Source organism: Hyperolius riggenbachi, chromosome 5 (assembly GCF_040937935.1).
Source record: "Hyperolius riggenbachi isolate aHypRig1 chromosome 5, aHypRig1.pri, whole genome shotgun sequence".
NCBI lineage: Eukaryota > Metazoa > Chordata > Amphibia > Anura > Hyperoliidae > Hyperolius > Hyperolius riggenbachi.
In genome coordinates this window covers 416,780,301-416,805,361 of record NC_090650.1, presented here as the reverse complement: position 1 = coordinate 416,805,361, position 25,061 = coordinate 416,780,301, and the positions used below count along the sequence as shown (strand labels likewise).

The following is a 25,061-nucleotide window of genomic DNA, read 5'->3' as shown; positions in this document are numbered from 1 at the left end:
CATTATTCCTCAGCTTTTGGCCATTATAGTTTGAAATTAATACATGCTACCATAATTAAAACCTATGTACTTTATTTACCAATTTGTCCCGCTTATTACACCATTTAAATTATGTCCCTATCATAATGTATGGCGCCGATATTCAATTTGGAAATAAAGGTGCATTTTTTCAATTTGCGTCCATCACTATTTAGAAGCCCATAATTTAATAAATCATATTGATATACTCCGTTGACATGCATATTTAAAAAGTTCAGACCCTTAGGTAACTATTTATGTTTTTGTTTTTTGTTTTTTTTTATTGTAATTTTTTTTTTTTTAATTTAAACTTGTATGTGGGTATTTTTTGGTGTGGGAGGTAAACAGGGTTTTTTTAAAGTATTAAAATTTATTTATTTAACACAAAGTGTGTTTTTGGTGTAATTTGCTATTTGGCCACAAGATGGCCACAGTCCAAAAAGTCCTGGGAGCGATCGATCTCGCTCCCAGGCAGAGGGAGACCAGAGTTTAGAAAAGCCGCAGCGTCTGAAGAGACGCTGTCGGCTTTTCTCCGGGGGGGTCCGATCAGCGAAAGGGATTTATAATCCCTTTCACTGATCGGTGGGCTAACGGCCAGCAGTGGGGGCGCGCATGGGGGGGGGGGGATGCCGCGGGAGCGCGCGTGACCCGCGGGAGTGCGCAGCCTAACTGGACGACAATTTTCGTCCAGTTAGGCTGAAGTGGTTAAAGGAATACCGAGGTGAAAATAAACAGATGAGATAAACAATTGTATCTATCCCCCTACTGCTAAAAATGATTTTTTCTCTGCTCAATGACACAGTCATTGAAGTGTGCCAGAGCTAAAATCTATGAACTATTGACCTTTTTTTTAATCTCTTCCCTGCTCTCAGAAATTCTTCTCTGCGAGGAAACAGTTTTGTGGCTGTGATTCCTTATCAGTAAGGGTTGCTACAGTCTGACTAGGTCCTTACTGGAGAGAAACTGTCACTTGCATACCTGAAAGACAAAAAGTAATGCAGCCTAATTATTTGTATGCTCGGCACTGTACATACACATGTTTATCTCATGAGTTTATTTTCACCTCGGTATTCCTTTAAGTCATTCTATCACTGAGGACATCCATCAGATTCTGTAAATTTTACAGAGTAAGTCTCTCCCGTGAAGGGACCACCATGTACTGAACACCTAGCGCAATAGAAATGCGGGGGGGGGGGGGGGGGGAATCTCATGTTACGATAGATGAAACTTGGATCTCATGTTAAGTTAGATGAAACTCTGCCAATTCAGCCAGAAATCCAGCATGTGTACGGCAGCCACCGACCCGTTCCGGCCAGCGATCCGTCCTGGTGGATTACTTTGGCCAAGTGATTGGCAAGAGCATTGTTCTCCCCTTTTGCCCCACCCACCACATGATGTCACTACTGTGCTGCTCCGCCCCCCTCGCCTACAACAGAACCCATCACTGGCTTTCAAACCAGCGACACGTCTGCACAACCTCGGATTTGCAATGATGCCCGAGGGGTCAGAGTACCGATCCTCGTCAGGTGACGTTGCTTGAGCGTGTGAACCGGGCATTAAACAGCTAAAACCAAAAATGAAGAAAATGAGCGATAAACAGATCAATACGTGTGATGATCTCACCTGCAGTATTTCTGAGTGTTCGCTCAGGTCTGGCAGATCTTGCAACAGATTCCTCCAGATCTTCACATCATTTAGTACAACGCTCATTCCTCCGCCTGTCAGCGGGTGTCTCATGTTATACGCATCTCCCAGGAGCAAGACTCCTATGCAGGCAACAGAGAGTGAGATGGGGGGGGGAGAGAAAAAGGGAAGGGGCGGAGGAAGAGGGTGAGGGAGGGACAGAAGAGAAATAGAGGGAGGAGGAGGAGAGGGAGAGAAAAAGGGGCCAAAAAAGGAAGAGGGGGAAAGATGGCGAGAGAGAGAGAGAAGAGAAACAGAGAGAAGGGAGAAAGAGAAAAAAAAGAGAGAAATCGGAGGTGAGAGAACAGGCGGTAAAGAGATAGAGAGTGTGAAGGGTGAGTGAGGGGAGGAAAACGGAGAGAGAGAAAACTTTAGATCTGTGTCTCAGCTAATTTATTTCATAATACTACTAAAGTGCACCTGTCACCTACATACTGTATATCATAGAAGCACAACCGATCACATGCTCGCCCATGAGTTTTGCTACAAATAAGCATCATTACTGCCTCTCTATGGTGTTTGTGCGCTCTCACTATAAACTACGTAGTATGAAGGTCGATGGACTGAACAGAATTTTATATACAATATATGCCAACTGTCTGCAACCTTTTTAAAGCTGCCCATTAACGATCCAATTTCCCAAACGATTCACCGGCCAATCTGATAGTTGTGATCGATGGGAAACAATCGTTCAGGCCTACCAATGGAGGGGAACATAAAAAGCAATGCGGTCAGACTAAAAAAACTGTTCTGCTATTCGGAACAATGGAACAATAGTTGGAAAAATTGTTCTGAAAGAACTGAAAGAGGAACTCCAGTGAAAATAAAGTAATAAAAAAGTGCTCAGTTTTTACAATAATTATGTATAAATGATTTAGTCAGTGTTTGCTCATTGTAAAATCTTTCCTCTCACAGATTTACATTCCGACATTTATCACATGGTGACATTTTTACTGCTGGCAGGTGATGTAACTGGAAGGAGATGCTGCTTGCTTTTTTGGCAGTTGTAAACAGCTGTTATTTCCCACAATGCAACAAGGCTCCCACAGTGTGATGTCAGTACCTCAGTGATGCGAGGCACTGACATCACACTGTGGGAGGGGTTTCACCACAAAATCAGCCATACAGACCCCCCTGATGATCCGTTTTAGAAAGGAAACGATTTCTCATGTAAAAGGGGGTATCAGCTACTGATTGGGATGCAGTAAAATTTTTGGTTACGGTTACGTGTAAAGGAAACCTAAACGAAGAAGGATATGGATGTTTCCTTTTAAAATAATACCAGTTGCCTGACTCTCCGAGCCGGGACAAGGTCCTCCAGCACCCAAGGCTGAGACACCAAAGTGCACCCCTCCATTCCTCCCACTCCTGCCGTCACACACTGATTGCTATTAGACTGAGAGGCACTCAGAGCCCCCAACCCTTCCAACACCTTAATCTCTAGTTATCTGGCTTGCAGTCACTGCCATGTATCCCCTTTTCTTATTTCTCTTTGCTTCAAACACAATAGGGGTATGATAGTTGAGTGAGTTGTGCGCCCCCTGCTACACTGCGCCCTGAGGCTGGAGCCTCTCTCGCCTCTGCCCGGCCCTGCTCTCCTGCTGATCCTGTGTCTCTAATGCTTTTAGCTACAGCCCATCAACAAGCATGCAGATCAGGTGCTCTGACTGAAGTCAGACTGGATTAGCTGCCTTTTTGTTTCAGGTGTGTGATTCAGTCACTACTGCAGCCAGAGAGATCAGAAGGACTGCCAGGCAACTGGTATTGTTTAAGAGGATACATCCATATCCCTCTCAGTTAAGGTTCCCTTTAAATGGAAAGATCATTATAGATAATAACCTTGATCAGTAAAGTGCATCACTTATTAATATTCATAGCAGTCTTTTAAATGCTGAATTTCCCTTCAGGTGAAAAATGATTTGTTACCTTTCTTGTTGACAGGCTGAGGGGGGAGGAAGCTGGCCGGCATTGTCCGCAGTCGGTCGCTCTCCACGGCTTGCACAAATGGATCCTTTAGATGGTCTGAAAGAAGAAAATGTGATAATTATATGTGACCTCATCTCTGCCAGCATCTTCTACATCTCATAGAAACAGCAAAAGTGTGGGCTGAACCCACCAATCTTCAAAGCATGGTACAGGTTGAATCAGCAATAGTATTAGTAGGCTAATACATCCAAAAGCAATGTTTCAGGAGGAGCCTGTATAGCCTCTGATCACATTACATCACCTGAACCTTATGTAGTGTGGATCCACACAGGAACTAATCAAAAAACATATGCCAGCCCTGCTCTAACCTATCAAAGAAAGGCCAACAAAAAAGGGGCGTGCACCTAGGGTGGCCACTTGCAGAACCTCAAAAAGGAGGACATCACACCCTAAAAAGGAGGACATCTTACCGAGGCACAATAGTCCACATGGTGGAGAGCCATGATAACCTACACGTCGAGTTTGCCTACATCCACTATCAAATGTATACTAGGAGGGTTGGGGGAGGGGAAGGGATAGTAAAAGTCTATGGAATGTAGGTTAGTTCGACGTGTAGGATAGAGTGTTGGAGCACCGGCGGCCGACCACAAAATGCAATCTCATAGGCAGCAGATTTCCCCACAAACTGCAATCTCATAGGCAGCATATTTCCCCACAAACTGCAATCTCATAGGCAGCACATTTCCCCACAAACTGCAATTTCATAGGCAGCACATTTCCCCACAAACTGCAATTTCATAGGCAGCACATTTCCCCACAAACTGCAATCTCATAGGCAGCACATTTCCCCACAAGCTGCAATCTCATAGGCAGCACAGCACGGCGGTCAGCAGGCCTCTCTCACTCCTCGTGACTCACTCACTACTGTCTACTAGTACTGCTGCTGGCTTACTTACTAGCAGGTAGGCCTAGTGTTGCTGGTGGCACTGGCAGGCCAGGCACTAGTGCGAAGGAGCAGAGCGACTGACTGGCAGACAGTGGGCTAGTGGCTGGCTGGGTGCGGACTGCGGACGGAGCGACTATCTCTGGCAGTGGCTAATGGCGGCTGGCTGCTGTGTGCTGCGTAGTTATGGGTGCGGCTCTGGCTGGGTCGCGCTCGCGCGATGTCAGGTCGGCTCCTCCCCCCCGCCTATCACGGACGGGCTGCCTCTGTTGCCGGTGTAGTGTCAGCGTTTGCAGCCTCACAGATTTTGCAGCTCTGTTGGTTCTGCGCATGCGGCTGTGGGGCGTGCGTGCTACGTCATCCTCCAACGCTGCAGTTCAATTTTCTTACAGGGTAGTGTGAAGAATCTGTATATGTTTATGCTACTCTGATTATCTCATTATACTCCACCCCTTGGTCGCCGTATACTCCACCCCTTGCTCACCGCCCCTTCTGCATTTTTTTCTCCTCCTGGGACAGGAGGAGCAAACCGCTTTTTATATCTACCTTCTATAGGATGATACGGAGGATATCAGGGAGGGCTGTAGGAGGTTAGTATGCTAATGACAGCGGTGGTGGGCGGAGGCGGCCGCAACGTTTATACACAATTCAGCTGCATAAAAACGGGCATGCGCTTTTAATTGTCGCGTACTGAAGACGTGTAGCCCGATGCTCTAGTACGCGATGACGTTTCCCCTTCAGCGTGCAGGGCTGCATTCGGGCTGCAATTTCTGACATTATAAACCACGTAGGAAAAGAAAAAAAGAAACAGTCGGCACTGCTTGAGGAAATTGCACTGGATATATTGGGATTGACTTTGTCAGTAAGCACCTATGTATCAAGTGCGTGCTCAGGATGACGTAACTTTACAGCATATCATTGTCCCAAGGAAGATTGAAAAACATCCGGCACTGCATATGAAAAATTGCGCATTTATTGTGGACTTGTGCTCAAAAATGTGAGTTCAAATGCAAACAGCAGAAATTTCAACATGAAGAACAATACAGTCCTACCATAGGTGCTTGGATGGCAGTGGGTGCTGGGTGTGATACGGGCAGCCTGACAGCCGTTTCGCACGGCGGTGCTTCTTCTTGAGGCTCAACCACGTGGTTGAGCCTCAAGAAGAAGCACCGCCGTGCGAAACGGCCGTCAGGCTGCCCGTATCACACCCAGCACCCACTGCCATCCAAGCACCTATGGTAGGACTGTATTGTTCTTCATGTTGAAATTTCTGCTGTTTGCATTTGAACTCACATTTTTGAGCACAAGTCCACAATAAATGCGCAATTTTTCATATGCAGTGCCGGATGTTTTTCAATCTTCCTTGGGACAATTTCTGACATTACACCGGCTACGTGTGTGTGTCACGTGTGACATTATCACAGGCAGCGCCACTGCGCCTGTGCACCACCAGCGTTAGGGAGATGGAGGAGGAGAGGGCCGAAAAGGAGGACTTTTGGCTGTCCTCTCTTGCCTTCCGCCGGACGGAGGACCACAGGTCCAAAAACCGGACTGTCCGGCGGAAATCCGGACGGATGGCCACCCTACGTGCACCACATCGTATCAATGTACAGACCTGATGGGAGACTGAAGTGTGAGCAGATTCAGTTACCCATCAAGTCCGCCTCTGAATGACATGGTACACTGTACTTCTGCCTCTCTTTGTTTATATTACAGCTTTTCCGCCCCGTTTTTTTGCCTTCATGACTGCTTGCACTTAAGTGGAAGAGGCGCTCCTGAATGGTGCAGGCTGGTTTTACTCCCATGGAGTCACATCTAAGTGTGGCCACAGCTGCGTCATGTCGCAGTTTTCTGTCGCCGGGTAACGTCCCTGTGTGAAAATGCTGACATGTGTGCTGTTACAGACGCTGACATTCGGCTGCATTTTAATTTCACCAGTATGTCACTCAAGGGTGGCAGACAGGACACTGAACTACCTGACAAGTGTGGAGATCAGAGTCCCATCTGGAAGAGGCCTAAGACAGTGTGGAATGAGTAGGTTACAATTAGAAATGGGGTAGGGGTGATCTTAGGCTTAAGCACTGCTTACGGCCCAATTACACTTAATCAGTTGGTACGCGTTATTGTGCGTTAGTACGCGTTGGTGTGCGTTTTTTTTCCATAGCAGTGCATTGTGAAAATGATTTCAGTTAAAACGCGTTAAGTGTGAAAGGTGCCCTAGGAAAACATGGGCATTACTTTACCCCAAAACCTAACATCCAGTTCAGATTATTCTTATCACAGTCATATGTGTTAGATCAGGTTCATAGTGGGCATTGGGTAGTGATCTTTGTAACAGAAGGAACGTAATGGAAAGGGGAAAGTAGCACCGCACATTATTCGCATGTATAGTGAAGCATGCTTCACTGTAGCTGTTAACTCATGCATTGTACGGTAATGCTCTGCATGCAGTGCGTTGGGATGCTGCACAATGTTATACCGCAACGCTCTTGCCGCACTGTGAACATTGAATAAGTGGTGTATTGCAGTGCGGCAAGCCACGTCACAATGCGGCCATTATGCCATACCACTGTGCATGTAGCCATAATCTCTGCATCCAGCTGAAGCGGGTAGTGCCCTCACCTGGCATCTGTGGCACGATGTTCTCCAGCATATACTCCTTCAGATTCTTGGGCATGTCTCCCCGGATGTCCACGAGGACCCGCGTCTCGAAGGACGATATCTGGTAGATCAGTACTGGGCTGGGATTGGCCAGGACCAGCTCTGCGTGATTTTCCTTAAACTGGGGCGAATTCTGGACACAAAACACAGAGAATGGATTAACATCATCCTGGCAGCTTTTAATGAGTGTATTTCTTTCTACCCAAACCTATTTTACCCCCTTCTGAGCTCGAAACATTTTCTAATACATGAAGAAGATTTGAAGGAAATGACAGAAGCAGCCATCAACAAAATATGAAAACCATATGAAAGAGAGTTGTTTTGTGTTTGAAAAGAGATAGTGGTACACTTATCTCCTATTTGATGACTCAGACAGTCAATACCAACACAAGACTTTTTATTAGTCACTTTATAAAAACTCCAGGATGCAATGCATTTTACAGGACACAGCCTGCTTCATCAGGAAAAAACTGAGTTTCTGAACCAGGATTCTAGTGTGCTAAACACCTCTATAAAAAGACAGAGGTGTCTAGCACACTAGAACCCTGGTTCACATTTCTCCTGATGAAGCATGCTGCATCCTGCGAAACGCATCGTATCCTGGAGTTTATAAAGTAACTAATAAAAAGTCTTTTGTTGATATTGACTGTCTGAGCCATCAAATAGAAGGTTAGTGTACAGCTTCCTCTTTTCATACACAAAAAACTCTCTTGGTTTTCATATATTTGTGGGCACCTCTGTTATTTTCTTCATATCATCAAATGTCCACTGCTGGAAAGGTATTACCAACCCTTTTTGTTATACTGCAGAGAGTGACTTCACAAGCCCAAGTGGGGTCGGTCTGATCTCCCCACCTGGCTTTACAGTGGGTGCCTTGGAGGTCACCCAGACTTGTGAGTATAGATACTCTTTTGATGCACATTGTTTACTTCCTGGACTTTTTATCTTTCCTTGCCTTATTATACAAGAAGAAGGATGGCTGCCACAGAGGGGCCGGGTGCTCACCTTTAAGATACAGCCCACAAAGTGAGAGGACACTTTGACTTGGCTGGAGATCAGATCTTTCCTGAATTTGGAGAAAAGCCCATCAGCAACGACGGTGAGTGGAGCGTGAAGTTCCTGCAATGCAAACACGTTTCAGGTCAACAATCTGCTGTTATTAATGACACAATGCAGGCACAAATCATTCCCTGGCACTGTACAGCACACAGCTGCAGAGCATATCTGAGTATCATGGCGTTTGTCATTTATGAATATTTTCCACTTTGCGATCTTGGTCGGATTGAAAAACGCTAGGCACACACTGAACCAGTGGAAACCGCGCCGGGATGTTTCCATCAGTGCGCTGGTTCTCCTCGATCGCAATCATCGTGTCTGCTGCATTTTTTGTAGGATTGGCCTATTTGATTTTTCTGGAATTTGGAAATTTATAATATTTCCGCCTGTTTTTTTTTTTTTTTTCTACAGACAAACCACAATCACATTGCAGCAGATTTGTGGCGCGATTGCTGAAGTAGAAAATGTAGTAGAAACAGCCCTGATGTTTAATAAATATCCTATGCAGGCCCGGATTTACCTCACAAGAGCCTATAGGCACAGATGTTCTGGCACCTTAGATTTCACCCTCCATGACCCTACAAACCCCTCCGAACTGCACCGCAAATGTGCTGGCTGTCCCAGCTGCCACTTCTCCCTGACTACTCTTCTTCGTCATAAGTACATACAGGTGTCCCTTAGTGCTAGGTAGCCTGAAGTACCCTCAATATTAAGTAGCTAGAGGTGCACCTGACTGAAGGGAGATCTGGTCAGTGGAATGCAGAGAGCAGGGTGAGTAACCTCTCATTTACCCTCTCATCAGGGCTTTGCATAGGGAAGAAGGGAGGTAGGCACTTGGGGATGGGAGTAAGCCTCCCTTCCATCATCAGGAGCCTGTAAGCATGTGCCTACAATGCCTTATGGTAAATTCAGCCCTGGTCCTATGTCTGGTGCTGTGTAGGATACCAGGTTACATTTATGAATAGCTGTAAAGATGTCTGGTGGTTTCATTGCTGAACTCTATAGCAGATCTCTGAGTATTCTTTGTACTATTCGGTAAAGACCAAAGATTACTCTGCCTCATGTGACCGAAAACAAAAACAGCGTTTACTACAATTTTAAATGTATATTTGTGATCACGTGACCCGGTTCTGCCTACCTTCACATCTCCGGTCTCCTTTTCCCTGTACTGGACCCCAAGGACGGTGTTATTGTCTTCAAGTAACTGCAGAACGGTCCCCTCTATGTACCTAGTGCTGAAAGAGGAGTGACAGGAATCAGCAGTTAGTTGTCATGTAAATTTCACATCCACATGATTTTTTTTCCAGGTAAAAATTAAGCAAATCTTATGAAAGGTGGTGCAGAAAGAGGCAGACCAGTAGTTCTATCGGCCACAACACGACAAACATCTACCGCAGCTCACCACATCTTCAGATCCTCTTTAATAAAATATTAGCAACTCCAATAGAGTTATCTTGTTTGAGCTTTTGATCTCAGTCAACAGAACTCCTTGTGCTGTAAATTCTTGGAATGCTTTGATGTCTCTCTGCTAGCAGAAAATACAGAAACTGAAAGCAGAAGTCCTCTGTTATTGTCTCACACTGCCCCCTAGTGCCAAGTGGCCATAAATACACATTACAGCAGTACTAACTAGAAGCAAGGAAATGTAGCAAGTAAGAAATAAAAAAAAATGTGCTAAGCTAAATTGGTCTGGAGCATTCGCACACCTCTAAATAAATTGGCTGCTAAAGGGTTAAAGCATTACCAACAAGCAGCACTCCCGGTGCCTAAATGCTTCAGTAAAGAGAATCCGAGGATGTGGTGTGCTGCAAAACATTGTGTGATGTAATGAGAGCGTATTATTAAAAAAATCCAGGGTTAGGGTTCTGGAAATTCAGACACCTCTAATCACAATAAAATGAAACATGTTATGATTAAAGAAGTTTATTTATAATAAAAATTATAAGAATAAAATATGACTCCATGCAGGGGCGTAACTATAGACCCTGCAAGGTATACAGTTGCAGGGGGCCCAGAAGCCCCAGGGGGCCCTGTGAGGGGAAAAGTTTATTTTCCCCTTCCTGAGAGACTGACAACTAAGGGCACGGAGAGAAAAACTAATTTGTGCTCTCTGCACAATTGTTCTAATGACTGCATCTGCTCAGCCATGGATAACAAATCATACAAAGTTTTGTAGAAAAAAAATTTGTAGACTGCCTATTCAGTGTTCAGTAGGGTCTTGTGTACAAGCGCCTAGCCCCCAGCCTCTCTTCCCCTCTCCAAGCGCTGTGTACTGTAGTGATGCTGGAGAAAAAAATGCTCCAAAGCGGAGGGCCCCATCCAAAGTTTTGCAGGGGGCCCAAGGGTTACTAGTTATGCCCCTGGGTCCATGAGAAAGCTTGGGGTCCCTTGTGTATGCCTGTTGGGCTAGTGGCATCAGCTCTGGGAAGCAGTCTGCCAATGGACCACTAAAGTGCCTGAGACGGCTGCAATGAAGCAGTCATTTTTATTGACATTAAAGTATGAAAAGACTTGTGTATAGGGACATAACAATAGCCTCGGTGACCTCATTGTGGGGGGCCCGGGAGCTTAGAGACCTGTGCTGACTTGCGGAGCAGCGGAAGTGGAGTGTAATACTTTACCTGCTTCTATGGAAGGAACAGGTCCTCCTCACTCCTCTCTATTCGTGCTCTGTGCAGCCACATCGCCAGAACAGGACTGTATATCATGGAGTTACACTGAAGAGAGGAGTGGGGACCTGTCGTGCCGCTGGAAGCCGGTAAAGTTTCACGCTCTGCTGCAGCTGCTCTGCTATATTGGGGGAAGGGGGAATTGTTGTGCTGGGATGAACAAAGGCTACTGAAGGGGTGGTGCTCTATATAATGCTCAGTTCTCTAAGGGGGAGGAGCTACTTAACACTGGGGGTACTATCCAAAGTTACTGGCCTGGTTATTTCTTTGCTTGAGGAGGACCCCTCTAGATTTATGAAAATGTTATAACAGAGGTGGAAAAGTCTGCCTGTGTTACGATAAGAAAAGCTCAATCTCTAATGCTAATGATATTCAGTTTATGCAAAACTGTATGTTAATGATATGCAAATGTATGCATGTTGGGCATGGATCAAGCTGAATCATCAGTTATTGGATCCCATTCCATGCACTGCCTAAAAACAACATAGACTTGATCATCAGCATCTGGTTGACCTCACTGGCATCTGGTGCTGATGCTGACACATGCAATCTGTAGCTGCCCCGTGTCTGAGCACAATCCTCCAATCAGAGGGCGATACTCGCTGCAGAGGAGGAGCAAGCTTACTTAGCCTCGGCCATGGCCATCTTCCGGAGTCCCATGATGAAGCGGCCGTGGTGGAAGGCCCTCCCCGTCTGCGTCTGGTTGTTCCCATTCAGTGGGTACGGAATCTCCACTTCGGCTTTGCTTTCGATGTCGTGAACTATGTATCCCTTCACAACATGGGCGTCCGTGCCTTCCACTGCATCTGCAAAGAGACCGTGCTAGTATTAGCCACCTCCTGCATAGCCCTCAAAGATAGAGGAGGGGGGAAGGGAGAGGGGGGGACAAACCGCTGTAGGGGAGGACACAATACTGAGGGTGTACTTGCATGGCATCAGCATGAGGAGAAAGATGGAGGTGCTACTACAGATATAAATGTGAGACTATTCTAGACACTAAAATATACCAGATGTAAACTTTGTATGTTCATCTAACTGTATACAGTACATAGATTACATACATGTATTGCCATTCAACATTTTTTTGACTGGATGTAATCTTTAAGGATACCCCATGATGACCCAACATGTGACTTTCATGAAGAGGGGCATATGCCAAGCCTGAGCACCTACTCCCTTACCACACAACATTATGCATTGTTAATGGGGCTGAGTTACCCCCTGTGATGCATAATTAGACAATTTTGTTACATTTACTGGAGGAGATGTTGTAAGAGGAACAAAGCAGCTGCCATCCATCTATAAATATAAGTTTTATTTGATTGATTTGAATTTTTCACTTCCTATTTAGACAGGAAGTGATGTAAATCCTCATTGCTGGAGGTGCAGGACAGCAATAAAATTCCAAACGAGGTCATAAAGAGGTCGTAACCACATATCACACCTTCCAAAACTATGGAACTGGGCTTTGGCCATCAGTAAATTGTTGGCTGGTAATGGCCTTTCTGGTCTCTGGTAGTCTCTTCATGTGGTCTTGAATGTATCGAAACTATACAACTACCGGTAAAGTCTGGTACACATCTTCAACTTTGGTTGGCCAATCACTGACCAATTTTGCCACCTCTATGTAGTATGTGAGTTTAGCTACACAATTTTGTTTATAATATTCAAAATATGTTGAATATGTACTACATGGAGGCGGTAAAATTGGCTGATCAGAATTGAAGGTGTGTACCAGGCTTTATACTGCTCATCAGACTCCTTGGACACCATCCAATGATCTCAGGTTTCATGTCATCAATCACCTCCGAGGCCGAGATCTTTCAGGGCTTGGTACCCTCCTGGCTGCAGGAGCTCTCCTACTATACGGTCTGGTTCCTTCAGATCTCTCTCAATGATGGCCACCCTCCTGCCATCCCTGGACAGCACGGCGGCCAGCGCTGAGCCCAGAACCCCGGAGCCCACAATGATCACTTCCGGGTCATCGCTGGTGTCGGAGGCCACAGCACCGTTACTGAGTGCGGATTCACACAGATGGTTATCAGTAGTGCTCTGTGTGGAGGGAAGACACACTCATGTAATTATACAGTCATATATATGATGATTCAGATCACTGATTACTATAGTTACATAGAGCAGCGTTAGTATGGTTGAGTTGAGCCAGTGAGAAAGTCCATAAGGAAATCCTGCTAACGTGATTGGGTGGACACCAATTGCTACGTAGCGCCCACACCAACTGCTATGTTCAAGATAGGTTGTAGCAACAATACGCTCATACTATACGACCAATTAGAATGCTTAAAGTTGTAGACCTTACTGTGATTGGAGAACTGCTCCCTATGGACTTTCACACTGGCTCACCTCAACCATACTACTCAAATACTTTCAGCCATAGACCCTGAACAAGCATGCAGCAGATCAGGTGTTTCTGACATTGTTAGACCTGACAAGATTAACTGCATGCTTGTTTCTGGTGTGATTCAGACACTACTGCAGACAGACCAGCAGGTCTGCCAGGTAACTGGTATTGCTTAAAAGGAAATAAATATGGCAGCCTCCATATCCCTCTCACTTCAGTCTTGACATACAGTGGGTTGCAAAAGTATTCGGCCCCCTTGAAGTTTTCCACATTTTGTCATATGCCACAAACATGAATCAATTTTATTGGAATTCCACATGAAAGACCAACACAAAGTGGTGTACACATGAGAAGTGGAACGAAAATCATACATGATTCCAAACATTTTTTTACAAATAAATAACTGCAAAGTGGCGTGTGCATAATTATTTGGCCCCCTTTGATCTGAGTGCAGTCGGTTGCCCATAGACATTGCCTGATGAGTGCTAATGACTAAATAGAGTGCACCTGTGTGTAATCTAATGTCAGTACAAATACAGTTGCTCTGTGAGGGCCTCAGAGGTTTTCTAAGAGAATATTGGAAGCAACAACACCGTGAAGTCTAAAGAGCACACAAGACAGGTCAGGGATCAAGTTATTGAGAAATTTAAAGCAGGCTTAGGCTACAAAAATATTTCCAAAGCCTTGAACATTCTACGGAGCACTGTTCAAGCGATTATTCAGAAATGGAAGGATTATGGCACAACTGTAAACCTACCAAGACAAGGCCGTCCACCTAAACTCACAGGCCAAACAAGGTGAGCGCTGATCAGAAATGCAGTCAAGAGGCCCTTGGTGACTCTGGACGAGCTGCAGAGATCTACAGCTCAGGTGGGGGAATCTGTCCATCTGTCCATAGGACAATTATTAGTCATGCACTGTACAAAGTTGACCTTTATGGAAGAGTGGCAAGAAGAAAGGCATTGTTAACAGAAAGCATAAGAAGTCCCGTTTGCAGTTTGCCACAAGCCATGTGGGGGACACAGCAACCATGTGGAAGAAGGTGCTCTGGTCAAAATGCAAAACGCTATGTGTGGCAGAAAACTAACACTGCATATCACTCTGAACACACCATCCCCACTGTCAAATATGGTGGTGGCAGCATCATGCTCGGGGGGTGCTTCTCTTCAGCAGGGACAGGGAAGCTGGTCAGAGTTGATGGGAAGATGGATGGAGCCAAATACAGGGCAAACTTGGAAGAAAACCTCTTGGAGACTGCAAAAGACTTGAGACTGGGGCGGAGGTTCACCTTCCAGCAGGACAATGACCCTAAACATAAGGCCAGGGCAACAATGGAATGGTTTAAAACAAAACATATCTATGTGTTAGAATGGCCCAGTCAAAGTCCAGATCTAAATCCAATCGAGAATCTGTGGCAAGATCTGAAAACCACTGTTCACAAACGCTGTCCATCTAATCTGACTGAGCTGGAGCTGTTTTGCAAAGAAGAATGGGCAAGGATTTCAGTCTCTAGATGTGCAAAGCTGGTAGAGACAAACCCTAAAAGACTGGCAGCTGTAATTGCAGCAAAAGGTGGTTCTACAAAGTATTGACTCAGGGGGCTGAATAATTACGCACACCTCACTTTGCAGTTATTGATTTGTAAAAAATGTTTGGAATCATGTAGGATTTTCGTTCCACTTCTCACCTGTACACCACTTTGTATTGGTCTTTCACGTGGAATTCCAATATAATTGATGCATGTTTGTGGCAGTAATGTGACAAAATGTGGAAAACTTCAAGGGGGCCGAATACTTTTGCAACCCACTGTATTACTTGTCTCTATTTGAGGCCTGGAACCCACTACAAATCGCTAGTACAATCGCTAGCATTTTTAATAAGCGATTTGTAAGTGATTTCATGAGCGTTTTCTGGCGCTTTTGGGATTGATGTTAAAAAGTGTAAGCTTTTTGCCAGCGATTGTGTAGCGATTTGCGATTTTAATTCTGATTGGTCCTTTCAATGTATCATAATTTTATTTACAGTTTGCAATCGCACTCAAATCGCTATGTGTAGCGATTCATAAGCGATTTGCCAGCGCTTCAGTACATTACATTGAAGCGCAAACGCTTTCAAAATGCTGCATGTCCTGCAATTGCGATTTTACTAATCGCAATCGCTACTGTGGAATTTGTTACATTTATTTACATTGGCAGAGCGTTTAGGGAAAGCGCTAGCTAATTCAAAGCGCTCAAAAAATCGCTCTAATGGGTTCCAGCCCTGAGGGCCCTTTTCCATTAGCAGTCGCTAGCGTTCACGCTGAACGCTAGCGATTGCTGAATCACAATTACCCGGCGATCCCCCGACGTTTGCGGCCGCGATTTTGCTATGCTATGCACTGCATAGCAAAATCGCGGCAAATATCGCTCCGCTGAGCGTTTGCGTTCCCGTCAAAAACGAATCGCGGTAGTGGAAATGACCTACCGTGATTCCTATGTTAAAAAGCAAACCGTAGCGATTGTAAAATCGCTAGCGGTTTGCGACTTTACGATTCGGCCAGCGCAAACGCGCTAGTAGAAAAGGGCCCTGAGACCGATTTGTATCCATCTTTTAAGATTGTTTTATCACTTTTGTTGCCTGTGACTTCTCTACTTGCCAATAAAGCACCATTTAAACACTAAGATGTATTTCAAAACATATTTTTTATATGCATTTTTACAAGTCTTTGCTATGCCAATAACTTTATTTACTACTTATCACACCTAAATGATCTATATATGATCTTTGATCTTTTATTGTGTGATAATTTTGTTTAGTAATTACCTTATATTACCTTATTATTCTATGCATTTTAAACTGAAAATAAGGGAAAAAAATAAAAAAACTAAAAAAACTTTTTCTCCATTTACATCCATTATAGCTTTACAATAATTAGTGATAACTATAAGTTAAAGACACAAATTTTATTTGCTTATCCATCATGGTTATTACAATATTTAGATTATGTTCCTAGCACAATGTATGGTGACAATATTGTGTTAATAATAAGAGGTTTTTGTTTTTTGTTTTTGCTTTCTCATTGTACACTATTGATGATTATAAGAACTTATTTGCAAAGATAATAGTAATATACCCTTATGACATACATATTTAAAAAGCCAAGTTCCTAAGGTAACAATATATGATTTTTCTTTTTTATTCTGTCACCTTGTTTTCATTTTACAAGTTTTTTTTTTATACAAAATATGCAAAAATGTAATTGCTTTTGATTCAGTTTGTGACTAAAAAGAATACACAAGACACGAGCCTCAACCCTAAAACTCTCTAAGCTCTATTCTACAACTTATCATGGATAAAATGTTACCACGTCTCTTGTTGTTTTGCTAAAACTTTCCCAAGTTTGATCATCATTTTGAAAATTACTTTTTTATGTTTGTCCCTACCTATTTTTTTTATGTGACACGGATCCAATCTGTAAGACACACCAAAAGATATTCTTCAGTTCGTCACGATTAAAATGATACCACATGTGCCTCATTTAGCAACACTCTCCACAATTACACTGGACAATTATATCCGTTTAGTTGTCTTTAAGTGGTTGTATAGTTGATTTTTCCGCCCAATTTTTTGTTTTTGCATTTCCCCCTCTCCTACCACCTGCTAAAGTAATTAGTCTCTCCCCCTTATCTCTATACCATCACGGCTCTCTTGCTTCCAAGAGCGCAAGTGTCCGTGGGAGCACCTCTCTGAGAATCGCACGTGCATTTGCGGTTTTTAGGTTGTGGTTGCATTTTTAGGTTGCATTACCATTTTCAGTTTTTCATACAGGAACCCACTTATCAGAAATTTTCAAAAGTGGGTGAGATTTAGCTAGGTAGTTCTGTTGTACTTTCACTATATTGCACCACAACATTATAAATACAAAGGATTTTTTTCCCTAGCTGGGATCTGCTTTAAAGAGAACCCGAGGTGTGTTTAAAGAATGTTATCTGCATACAGAGGCTGGATCTGCCTATACAGCCCAGCCTCTGTTGCTATCCCAAACCCCACTAAGGTCCCCCTGCACTCTGCAATCCCTCATAAATCACAGCCATGCTGTGAGGCTGTGTTTACATCTGTAGTGTCAGTCTCAGCTGCTCCCCTGCCTCCTGCATAGCTCCAGTCCCTGCCCCCATCCCTTCCCTCCAATCAGCAGGGAGGGAAGGGATGCAGGCGGGGACTGGAGTTCTGCAGGATGCGGGGAGAGCAGCAGACTGACACTATAGAGATAAACACAGCCAGCTCTGACAAGCTGGTTGTCAGCAGCGTGGCTGTGATTTATGAGGGATTGCAGAGTGCAGGGGGACCTTAGGGGGGTTTGGGATAGCAACAGAGGCTGGGCTGTATAGGCAGATCCAGCCTCTGTATGCAGATAACATTCTTCAAACCCACCTCGGGTTCTCTTTAAAGTGTACCTAAAACGGGGCCACAGCATAAAAACATACATACCTGGGGCTTCCTCTAGCCCCCTCCAGCCTGATCGCTCCCACGCCGTCCTCTTCTGGCTCCCCGCTCGCCCAAAATTGGCCTGTAAAATCCACCAGTCGGCGCAGGTGCAGTCCGGCCAGGCATGCTCCCCGTCTCACTCCTCCTGCTGGGAGCGTTCTGTAGTAGTACTGTGCAGGCGCAGAGCGCCCCTGGCGACGTGAACACAGCAGGAGCGGGCACCTGTCTGGCCCGCGCATGCACAGTTGGCCCCGGATGACCTTTCGGGGCCCATTGTAGGCGAACGGGGAACCAGAAGAGGATGGCGTGGGAGCGATCGGCCGGAGGGGGATGGAGGAAGCCCCGGGTATGTACAGTATGTTTTTATGCTGTGGCCCGTCTCAGGCTCCCTTTAATTATTAGACAATCTGTTGTTTTTTTTTCCCTGCAACTGGTAATGTTCTCAATTAGCTTCAGTGAAGTGTAACTAACCCTTAGGGCGCATACACACGCCATACTTCCGCAAACGACGGGTCCGCCAGACCCTCCCGCTTGGCGGACGTTCTGCCGCTGAGCGGATCGTTCAGAAACAGCCTTATCAGTCTGTCGACAGCGCGTACACACGTGCTACTGTCGGCAGAACGTCTGCCCAGCGGGAGGGTCTGGCGGACTTGTGGTTTGCGGAAGTATGGCGTGTGTATGCACTTTTACAGTGATGTAATATCAGCCTTTTACTCTTTGATTTTGATGTCACTTGTGTAAAAATATATTTTGCCTCCTCAAATATGACATCATCTTTTATTGTTGCTAAGCAGCTGTGTGACTCGTGTCACATGACAGTTTTGAGTAAGTCACATGCTGAGAATTTTCCCCACATACAGCAGCTGTGATGATTGCCGAGTCCACGATACTCATTACATCACCTGCGCAGTGAGACATAATCCTACATAATCCTACAGACGCGACTTCTGGGGGGATTCTAAGGACTGTCGGCAGACATGGATCCACGGGGGCTGCATATAACGAGATTGCCACATTCTCCCTCTCCACGTGAAAATCTCATGTGATCAACCCAGATTTATGAAAAGGAAGTTGTAGTTTTCTATTGCGGTTCTCAGTGCTTTGCTAGCTGTACTATGAATAAATTAAAGTGGACCTGAACTCTTGCGCAGGACAGAAGGAAAACACAGAGAAATCCACCCTGTATGTATTTAGAGAGTTCAGCCTGTCTAATTCCCCCTCATCTGTGAATAATCACATGGTAGCCATATGCCCCAAGATACAAGAACTAATTAGCCAGGTCTGCCATTATATCAGTATCAAGTAACCAAAGATATGCCCACAATTAGCAGGTTTAGGTAGCCAGATGGGCTCCCGTAAAATATTAGGTAGCCAGATATATAGAAAGTTAGGCAGCCAGAGATGCTCCCCATAAAGGGGACTCTTGGCGAGATACATAAGGAGGCTGACACATTTATTTCCTTTTAAACAATGCACATTGCCTGGCTCTCCTGCTGAGCCACTGCCTCTAATACTTTTAGCCATAGACCCTGAACAAGCATGCAGCAGATCAGCTGTTTCTGACTGAAGTCTGACTGGATTAGCTGCATGCATTGCTGCAGTCAAAGAGATCCAAAGGACTGCCAGGCAACTGGTGCTGTCAATAAATATGTTAGCCACCATATGTCTCTCACCTTGGGATCCTCTGAAACTGCATCTATCAAGCCACAAGACCTGCACTATTCATATGTGTCAGTTTAACTTACTTGGGGCTTCTGCCAGCCCCCTGCAGCCCTCTGCCCATGCGCAGTACTGGGAAATCTCTACTGCGCATACGCAGAACGCTCTTGGCAGTGGGAGTGTGATCAAGTACGCACACGGCTGTGCATGCGCATTGGCTGTCGACTCGCCTAGTCAGCTGGCTGCGGGGGACTGTAGGATCACTAAGGGCTTGTTTACACTAAGGGCGGTTTTGCCGTTTTTCCAGCACTGGCGATTTTCAAACTCGCCCTAAAAATGCCTGTGCAATGACTCCCTATGAGAGGGTTCACAGCTGAGCGGTTCGTTGGCGATCCACTCAGCAAAGCGCTGCCTGTACCATTTTTGAGGTGATTTTGCCTCAATGGAAGGCATATACTGTAGGTATATAGTATTTAAGTAAAATCGTAAAACTTTCACAAAATCGTTTTGTGCGGCAATTGCGTTAGTGTTTTTATCCTTTTCCGGGTCAAAGACTTCACTTCTTGACTTGCGTCAGGGAGTGAATTACAAAACCGCTCTGGAAAAGCTCTTAGAAAAGCACTTTTTTGCAGCTGAGCGCCGGGAGGGGGGGACGCACAAAAACGCAAAGGCCATCAACTTGAAAATATTAGAATCTCATTGATCTTCCCTGCATGTGATCTGTTTTATCAGCTGACACATTTGCAAAGTTCTGATTTGCTGAAATATCTTCCTGCTTTGGCACATGATCATCACCAGCGAATCAGAGACTTTCACATCCATTCCCTGATCAATTTCCACTAATTCTCACAGAAAAGAAGTGTCTCTGCTGTGGACTAGAGATGGTTAATGAGTAATAATAATTCTGGCTTTTATGTAAATGTCATGCAGCTTGGATTGATGCCAAACAAAACTGACAGGAAGTGCCCTTGATAGTCCCAATTCACAATTTGCATTATATTTGCATGCAAGCCAGATTTTCTAGCATCTCAATAATGACCAACTCTGCTGTGGTGTCCACTGGGCCTACTGAAATAATTTGATTGGTCGGAAGTCATGAGTGTCATTCCACAAGTATGTACGCTCAGCTGTCCACGTAGACGCTCCGGATTTTTATATCTTGACAGGTGGAGCAGCAAGAATGAGAGCAATTCCTAAAGCAGCAAAACAGGCTGTTAAATGAAACAAAGATTCTGACAGATTACTCTGGGCAACTGAGTCACCTCTGCTTTATTTTCCTTTAGTAATAAATCAGCCCGCCGATTTAAAGAAAACCTATCATTAAAAAAAAGAGAGAGTTTCACTTACCTGGGGCTTCTGCCACCCCCTGCAGCCGCCCTTTGCCGGTGCCTGTACGCAACGTACCTCCGGTCCCCTGTCGTGGCTCAGTTTTGCTTTGCTCAATCGACGGCCACTGCGCCGCCTTGGCTGTGCGCGTCCTCCTTTGTGCTCTCATGATTGAGAGCATCCTGCGCAGGCGCAGTACGAGAAAAGATCTCACAGGATACTCCCGGCAACAGGAGCGTGAACGAGGACGTGCGCAGCCAGGACCATGCAGGTGCAGTGGCCACTGACTTGCAAGTTGGTGAAAGAGAAACCGAGCCGCGGCGGGAGACCGGGGGATCATTGAGTATCGGCGCACCCCAGGGCGGCTGCAGGTGGCTGGCAGAAGACCCAGGTAAGTGAGACTTTTTTTTTTTTTTTTTTATTATCATTACAGGTTTCCTTTAAATGGCTTCTACAGATACCACACAGGAACCAACTCTGAACATTCTTCATTCTTCTAGTCAAAACATCAAGATCTCATACAAGCTAAAAAAATAATAAATAATTTATGTAGGGAAAACTATTTAGACAGTTAATTTACATACGGCTGTAGCTCAGAATACCAAAAAAAAACAGACACACATATGATAATGGGAGTTACCCTTTAAGTTAGAATCAAAGCGGACCTGAACTCAGAACTTCCTCTCTGCTCTAAGGCTGCTTTCAGAGTGGGACGTTACAGGCGCACGTTCCAGCAGCCTGTAACGCAGCCCAACTCACAGTAATGAAAAATCAATGGGCTGATCACAGTGCCCACGTTGCGTTGGAGTATAACGCTGGACGTTCAATGAAAGTGCAGCATGCTGTGCGTTATACTCCTATTTGGCTGCGTTCGGATGTTTGCTCAGTACTGTGTTGTTGTTTTTTTAATTTGCCGCATGCGCTGTTTCCGTTCGATAGTATGCGTCAAAATGTACGCATCAGGGACGCATCAAGAGACGCATAACGCGGCTCTATATAACATCCAACTTCAATACTAACATGCGTTGCGTTAGGGGCACGTTATGCGACCTTAACGTTGCATCAAACGCAACGTCTTAGTGTGAAAGAGCCCTAAAAGATAAGCAACAGCATAATAACCTTTAAAGAATAGCATTTCTTTCTTAAAGCTGATAAAAACCCTGCAATAAATCTGCAGTGCGTCTACTTACTGCTTTCATGGAAGCAGGCATAGGGTTAACCAGCCTGTGTTTACAGATTAGCTGCTCTGACAACGCAGCCAGCTGACACTGCTTAGGGATCAAATTACAACTTGTGCTTAGTCACAGATGAGGGGGAATTAGACAGGCTAAACTCTCTAAATACATACAGGGTGCATTTCTCTGTTTTCCTTCTGTGCTGTGTAAAAGTTCAGGTCCACTTTAAGACCAAATCAAAGGGCAACTTGCTCTTTTTCTGTGTTTTCATGTTTAGATCCTAAAATATCTTTCATAACCAAAACAGTAAACTAGGGTCTAATACGGCCTTTCTCAACCTTTTTAGCCTGGAGGAACACTGCAAATACTTTCTGGATCTCAAGGAACTCCTGGCATGGTCTTTTAAAAGCTGATGTGGCTGTTTATGCCACTACCCCCCATTACAGTGGCCTTTATCACAAATTCTAATGCTTTTTATTAATGTGCTCATTATTATTCTGCCCCACAATTTTTTTACAGTACCCCCTATTATAGTGCGCTCACCATCATACTTCCCCCGACCCCCACGATGGGGAAAATTCCAAGGAACCCTGGTTGACAAAGTCTGGTCTAATACAAGAGGTAGCCGTACTGCGGGGGCTGCTTAGGTCACAACATATCACAGTGAATAAATCATAGTCAATTTTGAGAGAACAATTATACATGATATTTAAAATCCTGAATAATAATGTTTAGCTAATTAAAGCGAAAGGGGACGTTTGGAAGACATTCATATGTGATTGTGGTGAATTACCAACACCTATAGATGCCTGGTACATATGCCGAGGGGTACTTGAGGTGACATAACCCACACTAGGGTGTACTTCTTATTTCATACAGTGACATAAGGGAATTACATTCTGTTATAATCCTTAGAAAGAATGGGCTAGCTAGATAACTCATTTTACATTCAATGTGTTCCTAAAAAAACTGAAGTTGGGTTGAAAACACAGTCAGGTGACCCCCAGATACACTAACAGACATAGACAGTCAGGTGACTCCCAGATACACAGACAGTCAGGTGCCCCCCAGATACACTGACAGACATAGACAGCCAGGTGACCCCCAGATACACTGACAGACATACACAGCCAGGTGACCCCCAGATACACTGACAGACATACACAGCCAGGTGACCCCCAGATACACTGACAGACATAGACAGCCAGGTGACCCCCAGATACACTGACAGACATAGACAGTCAGGTGACCTCCAGATACACTGACAGACATAGACAGCCAGGTGACCCCCAGATACACAGACAGACAGACAGTCAGGTGACTCCCAGATACACTGACAGACAGACAGACAGTCAGGTGACTCCCAGATACACTGACAGACAGACAGACAGACAGTCAGGTGCCCCCCAGATACACTGACAGACATAGACAGTCAGGTGAACCCCAGATACACTGAGAGACATAGACAGTCAGGTGAACCCCAGATACACTGAGAGACATAGACAGTCAAGTGACCCCCAGATACACTGAGAGACATAGACAGTCAAGTGACCCCCAGATACACTGACAGACATATACATCCCTTTATCCATTTGTTTAGCTGAATCAATTTAACACACATATACTCTACATTCACCCATAGAACAGCCCTGCCCAACCCACCCTTACCTTCTTGAACCCATTTCTCTTGGATTTCGCCTGCGGCTTTTGTGGCCCATTCAAATTCAAGAGCCCAGAGAAAACCCCACGTCCTCCCTGTTTCTGGGACCCCAGTCGACCCCGGTAGCGAAACAGAGTCAGCGCCAGTCCAATGGTGCAGCACAGGATGACGGCCACTACCACCTCCAGCCGAGGGGCGGTCATCAGCAGCTCATCGCACTTCTTGTAGACGTAGGTGAACGTAGCCACCCCCAGGAAGGTCCACATCTTGCAGGCACCGAGATCCTCAAAAAGGCCACCAAGACTAAATAAAATAACCGCTTCAAAAGTCCAGCGAGCTCCCAAAAGTAAATAAGTAATCCAATGGCAGTAGCATAAAACAGTAAAATTGATTCTTAAACAAAAAATAAATAAATAACAATAATAATTAAAAGAAAGGCGTAAAAATTATAAAATAAATCAATATAGTGCCCAGAGGTAGAGCAAACGTAATACAAAAAAAATATATGACAATAATAATTAAAAGATAAAAAATTAAAAATGAGGGCTTGGTATGGTAACAGGCAGGCAGGTGCTCTGTGAGAAGAACTCACACCTGGCCAAGCTGGGCTTAAAGGAGGGAGACTGTCTGCCTATCATGCAGGGGGTGTGTGCTCAGCCTGTCAGGCTGCATCACCAGCTGTGCTGGGCTCTCCCCTTCTCGCACACACACACCTCCCAGGGATGGAGATGACCGGCGACATGTTACAAGCCCTGCCAATTCGGGATACATCCCAGGGGCGTGGCTACAGCGCAGCCTCAGCATCCTGCGGCCAGCGTCGCCTAGCAACCCCTCCTCGTAATCGCGCCCTGGGGCGTGGCAGAGCCGCCTCTGAGGGCGTGGTTCGGGCACGCGCTGCTGCTGGAGGCCCGCCCGGCTCTCGCGCAGCCAATCGCGCGGTGCGGTTCGTGTGAGAAGAGCTCACGCTATGAGCGGGGCAGCCAATGGGAGCGGGCGAGCGGCTCGCTGCCGACGGTCTGTCAGCGCTGGTGGCTGTAGTGCGATGTGACGTCACGGGAGCGTGTGGCGGGAGCGCACAGAGGAGAAGGGGAGGGTCAGCGAGTTGCTAAAAAGCTGTGTCATGGCTTCTCTAATGAAAATATAAATTATAGAAAGCATAAATATCTGCTCTTCTTCCATACGTCATGTAGTGTGACGCAGCCTCTCTGTGCTGTCCATAGCATTCCTACATCACTCCCTCATTATGTTTCAGGTTCCCAGTGCCCCAGTCTGCAAAGAGACCCCCTTCCCAGCCCGAGTTAGCAGATTTTCTAAACAATGTCCCATTATCCCCATACTATAACCCTACAAGCATGCTCCAACTTCCCAACACCTTCCATGGTGTGCTCCAGCTTCTGAGCACCTTCCATGGTGTGCCCCAGCTTTTCAGCACCTTCCATGGTGTGCCCCAGCTTCTGAGCAC

General features: G+C 45.3%; 1 protein-coding gene across 1 annotated transcript in view; it reads right to left on the bottom strand.

The window, feature by feature from the left end:
- Positions 1-24,438, bottom strand: part of SQLE (squalene epoxidase) — a 33,058-nt gene extending 8,620 nt beyond the window's left edge. Inside the window, exons 1-8 of the mRNA XM_068238019.1 lie at positions 23,608-24,438; positions 12,762-13,008; positions 11,582-11,762; positions 9,426-9,522; positions 8,237-8,350; positions 7,193-7,364; positions 3,628-3,723; positions 1,642-1,784 (exon numbers count right to left, since the gene is read on the bottom strand). Coding sequence (XP_068094120.1) covers positions 1,642-1,784; positions 3,628-3,723; positions 7,193-7,364; positions 8,237-8,350; positions 9,426-9,522; positions 11,582-11,762; positions 12,762-13,008; positions 23,608-23,865 — 1,308 coding nt within the window. The 5' untranslated portion in view covers positions 23,866-24,438. The remainder of the gene's footprint in view (positions 1-1,641; positions 1,785-3,627; positions 3,724-7,192; positions 7,365-8,236; positions 8,351-9,425; positions 9,523-11,581; positions 11,763-12,761; positions 13,009-23,607) is intronic.
- Between the last annotated feature and the right edge of the window lie 623 nt (positions 24,439-25,061).